This window comes from Limulus polyphemus, unplaced genomic scaffold (assembly GCF_000517525.1).
Source record: "Limulus polyphemus unplaced genomic scaffold, Limulus_polyphemus-2.1.2 Scaffold3241, whole genome shotgun sequence".
In the NCBI taxonomy this organism is placed as follows: domain Eukaryota; kingdom Metazoa; phylum Arthropoda; class Merostomata; order Xiphosura; family Limulidae; genus Limulus; species Limulus polyphemus.
Window position 1 is genome coordinate 117,210 of NW_013668851.1, and position 9,820 is coordinate 127,029.

At 34.9% G+C, this 9,820-nt stretch overlaps 1 protein-coding gene across 2 annotated transcripts in view; it reads right to left on the minus strand.

Annotated features, from left to right (window-relative positions):
* The window catches only part of LOC106468972 (WD repeat-containing protein 76-like), a 44,957-nt gene extending 36,099 nt beyond the window's left edge, over nt 1–8,858 (minus strand). Inside the window, exons 1-3 of one of the 2 annotated variants that reach the window (XM_022397371.1) lie at nt 8,573–8,858; nt 8,082–8,147; nt 1,087–1,233 (exon numbers count right to left, since the gene is read on the minus strand). In XM_022397371.1, coding sequence (XP_022253079.1) covers nt 1,087–1,224 — 138 coding nt within the window. In that variant the 5' untranslated portion in view covers nt 1,225–1,233; nt 8,082–8,147; nt 8,573–8,858. The remainder of the gene's footprint in view (nt 1–1,086; nt 1,234–8,081; nt 8,148–8,572) is intronic. The other variant, XM_013929426.2, reaches the window with a different exon arrangement.
* Between the last annotated feature and the right edge of the window lie 962 nt (nt 8,859–9,820).

Consider the following 9,820-nt stretch of genomic DNA (forward strand, 5'->3'; position numbering starts at 1 on the left):
TTATTTAAGTACTTCACACTTTACAGTGCTTTTTCAAATTCTCAGATTTCATCAGCTAAATGGCTGCTGGCAAGAGAAGCAAAATAAAAAAAGTTAACATCTGTATCTATTTTGTTATTGTTAATTTGTTATGTTATTTTGCATGTAATGTTTTTGATAAAAGAGATGAAGACAATATGCAGTACTCAATACTCATCTTCCTTTATTGAATCATTTGTACTTTGCAGATTATTTCTTAATTGAGAGTTTCTCACTACACCTTGACACCAGACAGAAGAAATATTTTAAAGTACCTAGTAAGCTACCCATATACATGATGGAAATAAAAAACATGCTAAGGAGTAAGGACTTATCCTTTTACTTCATTTTATCTGCAGCTTAATACCTTACAAAACTATAACAGCAGATCTCAGTCTAATATGCAGAGTAGCCATTAAATATTTTATTAGCTAGCTAACCTAAAGCCTAGAACATGTAGCTAATAGCAATTGCTCAATGTAAAACAATCAATTATATAGTAACAATCACTTGGCCCATATAATGGAATAATAGACAGTATAGTATAATAGTGTAGAGCAGTCAGTACAGTTGGTTCATTTAAAAAACAATCATCATTCAAATTTTGTTAAGGTTAGTCTTTAAAAAGATAATCTGATCAGCATGTTCTGGTTTTAAAACTGACCTCTTAGCACTGATCACATTGCCTGCACTGCTCAAAACCTGTGTTGTATCAGACAATATATCAATACACACGTATCACTGCTTCATGATACAATACTTGTATCATATTGCTGTATACCACCACCCCTAATTAATATACAGAACATATATATCTTCATTTCTTAATCAGTAGTAGCTTCTTTATTTATGTTGTGGAGTTCAGCCTGCCAAAATACAGTTTTTATGACACATTTTTACTTTTTCAAATCAACATGAATTAAAGGATTAATCATTAGACATTTGCTAAATTTCTCCAATACATATTTGTATTGTAAACATAATATAATGAACAGAATAATCACTAAGCATTAACTGTCCTTCCTTTACCCTATTTTTGGATTTTCAAACATTTTACAAAATATTTACCTTAATTTTTTTGGAAACAACTGTTCCATTGTCAGGAGACCATACTTTACTTCTTTTACCAGCTAAACTTTTGAAGTCTGAAGTTTGAGACACCTTTGAGCTCATAGAATTTGACCCTCGTTTTTGGTATTTAGCCATACTTGGATACTAAATAACAAAAAAAGATAATATAATTCAAATTTCAGACAAATGACAATAACATGTACTACTGACTACTTCCTTCTTTGGTGAAAAATGTTCAATATATTAATTTTTTTTTTTAAATCACTGAACAATATGAAACTTGTTTATATTTTTAGCATTAAAATGAAATTCAAAGAAGTATTTATCCCTAAACAGATCTTATCAAACTTTTCTTTTATCCACCCTCTAAAGTTGCTATATTTACAAAGTATGACTATCAAATACTGTATATTAGTTGCAGAAATCACTTTTTTTGAGGCATTTAGACAGGGGAGGAAGTATGAATGTATCCATTTAGAGGTAAATACTTGGTTGACTTATATTTTAATGACTAAAAAAATGTAGCTAAAATCCCCACACTGGAAGTAAAGGGGACACAGCATCCTTTTCAAGCAAGGAAAGGAAGCAATGGCACCATGTGAAGGCTCTTTACTATGTTGATTCACAAGATCTGTTCACAGGTTTACTAACATGTGAGAGATGACATTTTTTGTCTATATTTGGCTATTATGCCTTTCTTTCAGCCACACTGTTTGAAAACTAGAACAGAGAATACAGCCCTAGTGTGCCATATTCTGACCTTCACACCAGCATTGGCACAGACCCAGGACATACCACACAAAACAAAGATGCATAACAAGAATAGCAATTCTGATTTTGGTGGAATAATGCAATGGGTGACATCTGGAGGGATACCCAATTTCACCAAAAGCAAGTAGAGCAATGGATCTCAAAAGGTACATATAAAATATTCTATGTAGAGAGATTACACATTATGGTTCAGTTCAGCCACAATTTCCAACAAGATTATCTAAGTGTAAATTTATGGCAACATGGTAAAAATCAAAGGATATGAATTCTTATTTCAGAATGGTTAAGAAAATAAATTTGATTTGGGTTATTTGACAAAAGTACTTGGGAAACAGAAGGGTTTCAGGGAATAAAAAGTCAGTAACATGAACCCTGAAAGGAGGCAGTACAAGCCACATAACACCATACAGAGTGCACTGGACAAAGAAGCAAATAATGACCAGAATAGGAGTACCCCAGTGGGAAATAGGTATGAAAGATAAACCCCCCTCATGGGCAGCATAGGTCTTAGGACGGAAGGACCAGTCCGGATAGAGGATGACATAGAAGGAATGGTAAAGGATGCGAGTAACATTAATGGCATAAATATCTGATAGACGAGGAGGAGGAGAAGGAAATAGGACTTGATGGGTAGATGGAACATGGAACACATTGACAAAGGTTCAAAGGGAAAGGGCATAAAGGACCACATTGAGATCCCAATCAGGCAAAACAAAGGATAGTGGAGGATGTATGACTCAAAAGGAGGGAAATGACAGGGGAAGACAAAACCTTATGAAACTTGTAGAAATAGAAGATGTTTGACAAGGCTGCCTGATAGCTAGACACAGTCGAAACGGACCAGCCTTTGTCAAACAAACAGGTGAAGAATTGGGAAAGATGACGAATGGAAGGATAGATGCCATATCAAATTGACCAAAGGAGAAAGGAAGTTTGATGGATCAGGAAAAAAAAAGATACAACACAAGGGTCAGTCTCTGGGCTGATGCAATAGACCTGACAAAAACCTTGTGTGAAGAAGGAGTTTGGTGAAGTCTGGATAAACAATGTCCAATTTAGGTTAATAGAGTAGGTCATACAAGTAAAGGTCAGAGCAGAGGGAATCAAGGCTGTGCTGGCCAATAAGGAGCCACAAGTAGGACTAGACAGGGTGTAGTTTATATTAGAGATAGAACTCTGGAGAGGATTTAAATAGGAGGGTAAGCAAAGATGTGAACACCCCTGCAAACTTGACTGAATGTGTCCACTCCTAGAGCTAATTGGTGTGGAATGGGAGACCAAAAGGAAGTTTGGCATTCCAGTGGGCAACACATTATGAGGTGTTCCCAGCTGAGAACACATCTATGAAAGGCCTGAGGATTGAGAGACCATTCCGTGGGGAGAATCTTGTTGGGACTAGATAAATGATCTGCAACCAGATTCAAAGCACCAGAAATATTGCAAGTTAAGACCACAATGTGGTGACTGTGGGCCCAGAAAAGGAGATCCAGGGCTTGAAAACACAGAGACCTGGATTTGGTACCTCACAGCTAGGTGATATAAGTGATGACAGTGGAGTTGTCAAAGTGTATCATAACCACTCTCCCCCATAGGAGAAGGAAGTGGGACAAAGTTCAATGCACTACCATAAGTTCAAGAATGTTGATATGGAAGGCAAACTCCTCAATCAACCAGAGACCAGAAATCTCCCGACAGCATAAGAAGAAGCAGAACACCCGGCATGATCTGGGCTCTGTTGAGCCACCAAGCCAGGTCGGCCCTGATATCAAAAGAAAGGGTAACAGGGTGGTCCAAGGGATCCAAGAAGAAGTTCCACTGAAGTAAACATATATGAGCTTGATCCATGGGAATGAGAGCCCATATTTCCAAAAGAGATAGAACCTCTCAAACAATGAGAGAATGTGAGGTGAGGGCCTAAGGGCCTTTAAGACTACCTGCTCCATATCCCAGAGACAAAGACAAACTGAGGTGTAGAGTGCCAGATCATGTAGGGAGGAATGGGGGAGACGCACCTCTGCAAGTAGAGAATCCTCCCCAACAACACAGGAGTCAGGTAATGAGGGAAAGAGCAGATGCCAATAAATGGGTCATAATGGACTAAAGGAGGGCCCTGAGCTCATCTGAAAAACTTTCAGAGGAGCAACAAAAGGATTCAGACAATAATTGGAGGGAGGAGAGGAAAAGGTAAATCCTTGAGAACTGTGCCTGATTAAAATGAAGTGAAGCCCCTGGAATCGGAGAGCAATGGTACACAAAAGCATGCTGCTCCAACAAATGAGGGGGACAGGACATGCCAACATCAGACTGAAGTTGGTCAGAGTGAACTCGTATGTCAGTTGAAGGGGGAAAAACATAATAATCAGGTGGAATGTCACCCTGTAAGGAAGGGGATGCATCACAGGCAATAATGGAGACATGCAAAATACTACATACCTAATTATCAAGGTGTAAAAAATGAGTGGGAGGTGCCAGAAAAAGACAATCCAAGTTTTCTTCACCATGACAGTATTCATCCTCAGAAACATGTTTGGGTTGAAAAGAAGAAGAAATTGCCAGCTGAACATATAACTATCTCCCTGCAATTTCAGGCTTGTATTTCTTCTGAAATAAAGTCAAACCAAGACCTGGGAAATCGTACCATTTGTGTTATTGACTGTTACAGGAGTTTTCGTTTCTGACCTCAAAGATCATAAGATTACACTTACAATTCAGGAACAAGAAATAAATTAATTCAAACACTGATAAACAAAACTGTTGAAACAAATTTTGTTAAATGACAACAAAACACAATCAGAAACCACAGTTACACTTGAAAAAAACACACATCTAAACAATGTAGTGCCAATCAAGAAAGTGAGGATTGAGTGAGATTAACGGAGTAAGTTAGCTGTGCCAATAGATGTGTGCCAAAAGTAATAGTCTGAAAATTCATGTTTTTTTCTAATAGTCTTGATTTTAAAATTTTCTGGAGAAGCATTCCTTCAGACCTCCCTATGAAGATCGTGCCTAAAGGCACGTTTGCTATCGACCCAAGTTTTGTCCTAACACCAACAGAATCACTCACTCACTTTAAAACTCAGACACAGTGGATTAATATTACAAATGGTGCATTTTAGGATTCTGCACAAGGTTCTTTGTTTTTTCTCACTTTATTGTGTGGTAGTATTCCTTTACTTTTGTTTAATTACTGTTATGCTCATATTTATGTACCTTTTGTTCTATCATTTTGTGAGTTGTTTTCTTGAGAGTGCTTATGCATAGTGCTGGCTCACACCCTATTAAAGGTAATTGTAATAATATTTCCCAGTTAGACAAAATGACTGACTTTAGATAGCACTGGAGTTTTTGTTAATAATCATCTTGAGTTGAATTGCAATCTTGTCATCTGGTAGTAAATAAATGAAATAAAAGAGAACTGAAGCCTGATACGCCAAATGATCAAGAAAATAGAAAACAGATTGGATCTTGCTCGAAACTTGGCTATAAATGTTGAGAGTTACAATTAATAAATGTTTTTAGTGCTGTATTATCGCACAAATTTTTGATTAATTTTCAGAGTTATATATCTTTTTTCTTAACTCTTTCTTTATTATTTTTTTGTGTCAAGGTTATATTATAATACTGAGTTCTTTGAAGTTTAAATATGTTAAATGTGAAAGTCTCGGCAAAGAATTTTTTATTAGGGGTAGCGGAAGCTAATGTCGTTTTTGTTACCTTAAATTCAAACATTTCTAATTATGTGCTTTAGTTTCTTTTCAAGTGAATTTGATTTAACAAGCAAAAGAATCCTTCTTGTTCATCAATTTTCAGACAACAAAAATAGTTTTCCTGTAATCAGAAAAAATGACTGATCACATTGCTAACAATGATCACATTCATCATTGCATGCTCTACGAGTCTCATAAAGGTAACAAGGCAACCAAAAACATTTGTGGGGTTTATAAAAATACTTTGAGTGTTCACAAATGCCAATGGTGGTTCAAAAAATTTAGGTCAGGTGATTTTGATCTCTCTGACTGCCATCGTTCTAGGAGATCAGGAGAGTTAGACAATGACATCCTGACATCAGAGGTTGAGTAAGACCTCCATCAAACCATCCAACAATTGTTAGAAACACTTAATTCTTTTTTGGCCTCATGTTAAGGATTTGGGTTTCACACAAACTGTCAGATGACAACAAAGCCCAGTGCATAACAATTTGCAATTCATTGATAACCAAACATGAAATAGAACCATTTCTTCATCAGATTGTAACTGGAGATAAGAAATGGGTTCTTGATTTCAACACCAAAACAAGAATCAGTGGCTTAGCACTGGCCTGAACTCAATTCTGACAGCTAAGCCAGGTCTACAACCACAGAAAGTTTTATTGTCCATTTGGTGGAATGAATTCAGCATAATTTACTTTGAGTTACTGAAATCATATTAGACTATAACTGCAATCCTTTATTGTCAGGTTCTCACTGAAAAACATCCATACTGATCAACAGAAAAAGGGTCATTCTGCAGCATGACAATGCAAGACCAAATTCTTCAAGAATGACTCAAAACAAGACCAGAGATCTGGATTGGGAAGTCCTGCCTCACCCTCCATACTCTCCTGACATTGCCCCTTCAGATTACCATTTATTCAGATCTATCCAGCACTTTTGCAGCAAAATAAAATAAAAAATCTTCAGAAATACTGATGGCATCAAAATTGGTCTCGAGAATTCTGTGTCTCAAAAAATTATTCCTTCTATCAACAAAGAACTGAAAGCTTGATTGAAAATGGCATATTTTCATTAATAATAAAGAGGATTATGTAACAGATTGAAAAATAAATACCCTTAAAAAGATATTTTAGTGCATAAGGAAAAAAAATTGCATTACTTTCCAGTACACCTAATAATTGTGATTGAATTTTGTTTTACTTGCTAAAGTTCAAATGAATACTTTGTTAGGTTTTTAAGAATTCTGGTATTAAGGTATTCTCAGTTTAGAACAGAGATTCATTACATTATTAATTACAATAACAAAGAATACCCAGTAAATTGGTTAAACTTGCAGATATAAAATTATTAGGTATTTAAAGTTGTATTAAAAATGCTGAGGTTTGGCTAATGCTTAGCAGATACATTTTAATCTTCATAAAGGTAAGGTTATGTAAATTAATTATCATAACATTAGTTGTCCTTAGTCTTGCAAGGGAATCTCTAGCTGAAGTTGATGAGGGAAAAGATCCAGATAAAGCTACTAAGAAGTCTCTTACGGCCTTCTACACAGTGTACATGCATTAGATAATAATTAATAAAATAGAATTTTAGGTTATATATAATTTAATTCATATTATGAATTATATAATATATACATAGTAATAATAAAAATATATAAATGTGTGGGTCTGATATCTATGATTTGTTTGGGAGGTGGTAAATCATCCCACTAATTGCCTGAGTAATAATAAAAATATATAAATGTGTGGGTCTGATACCTATGATTTGTTTAGGAGGTGGTAAATCATCCCACTAATTGCCTGACCACAACAACACAAAGTTTAGCCAAAGATCCTGGGTTCAAACCACAGTCTCAGTTTAACTTTCAATAATGTATATTAGAAAGCTGTATACAGAGAAATGCTGACTACCAAACAAAAGAGGTCATCAATTCACTCTGTAAGATGCTGGTTAAACAAAATTTGGAATATTGTGTTGTTTTAGGCACTTATTTAAGAAAGCATGTAAAGCTGTTGGAAAGGGTTCAGAGAAGCACTTCCAAGCTGATTTTCAACTTAGATGGTTTTCCTACAGAAATAGATTGAAAGGTCTTTACCAGTTTTCACTGGAGATGGGCTTGGCAACATAACTAAGGTTTTAAAAATGTTTGAGTTTGGACATTCATTAATCCAAATGACATTTCAAAAAAATTGCAGGTAGTAAGACTAGAAATAAAGGTAACAGCAGGATTTAAGCTAGCAAGATCACCTTTTGTCCAATAAAATAAAACAACCAATCTATATACCTGTATCCTTTAGCAATTATTTATTCAAAAACTTAAAACTGTAACCAAAATATGTGTATCAATATGGTATCATCAAGCATATTTAATGGTTTAAAAATTCAATAACCTTATTCAAGTCATGCATGCCTGCCAACTGGACAGGAGTGACTAAAAATTTACAAACATTTATAGAACTTAGATTCTCTACCATCTACATTATTGTAAATAGTCTGAAAACTTACCCAAAATAATCAAAACTGCTACTCGCAATTCAGGAAAACATATTATCAACACATTTAGAACAATTTCTGAAAGAAACAATATTTTATACAGCTTTGCAAGTTGCACTCTTCTCAATGTATTGTATATTTTACAAACAATACCAAATCAAAATGGAGAAATGTAGGCCCACTTACAATGTAACGTGGCACTCTTGATAATTCCTTTATTTATTATTAACAACAGATTAAATATAAACACACATTGTTCAGGAGTATAAATTCAATTTAGTGCACTAATAGTAATAATACTTAAATCTTATTACACAGGCTCCCATTCCAATGTAAAAACTAAAAATAAAATGTTTCTGCTTCAGTGCTTAGCAATATCCAGTTGACTACAACTTACTTCAATGAACACGACATTAAAAATAATTTCTTTGTCAAGTAATAAATCAACAACGTCAAGAATTAACGAAGTTAATACTGTTATAAATCAAATTCAAACTGGCTACCTGAATTTGGTGTTGAAACTTGATGCAGAATGACTGTGACTCGTGCGAGTGATTCGGGTTTGCGACACTGTAGACTAGTGCTGGCAAATATTGATTTGGTTAATAACTATAATTTAAAAGGAACTATAATGAATATAAAGTCCCAGATACAATTTCTTTGCTTTATATTATATCACCCACAATTCTTAAATTAAAAAATCAACTTATCCATACAAAAGTACAAGCTTATCAGTAATAATAAAAAGTACAAACACATATAATGTGACTATGAGCATTTTCCCCACAATTCGCGCCATGAATTATATAATATTTATGATTTTTAGTGACATCTACAAGAAATAAATTTTAAAGATAAGTTAAATAATATTTATTGTGCTCTGTCTCGTTACTAAATTGCATAATTGTGAAGATTTTGATTAATTATTGTTGGCTTACATAATTTAAGAACAATAATCCTGACTATTTTAAAGATATATAATATAAAAGTATATCAAAATTGATATCTGGAGAGTGAAACATCTTACCTTTCTTGGGCCTCGAGTGGCCTAGTTGTTAGCCATATGATAAGCTTGTTTAAAAAGTTATCTGGAGATGTGGGGGATAGGCTGGCTCATTGGATAGTGTTACGTCTCCGTTCGTTAATTAATTTTCCGTAAATTCGTTCCAATGAAACTTTAGCGACACAAGTTCTTTCTTAATAAAACTGGTTTATTCTTTCCGAATATAACTTTACGATACACTTAATTTCAACAGTCCGCTATAACAACGAACGTCTCACGTGCTTAACTTCAACAATACTCTCTGACTGCAGTTCAATTACTCATTACCTCGTCACGTTGTGACCATCTTATGTATACCAGACTACTCCCAATCTAGTAGTCTCTTGATAATTCACGAAGGTTCGAGAGAAGGTCGTGGCGTGACCTCGCTGACGCAACACTGCCCCTCCTTAGTATTGTTGCGTCATCGAGATCACGTGACTATTCTCACGCTCTCTAGTTTCTAGAACTATCTTGTTCCTTCACGAATGCCCTAGCATTTACTAGATGGGGTAGTCTGGTATATATAAGAAGGTGACAACGTGACGCGGTAATGCGTGTGCAGGTAATGAGTAATTGAACTGCGGTCAGAGAGAGACGTATTGTTGAAGTTAACGTTCGTTCGTTATAGTGTTTGTTTTAGCGCGAATATTGAAATTAAGTGTATCGTAAAGTTATATTCGGAAAGAATAAACCAGTTTTATTAAGT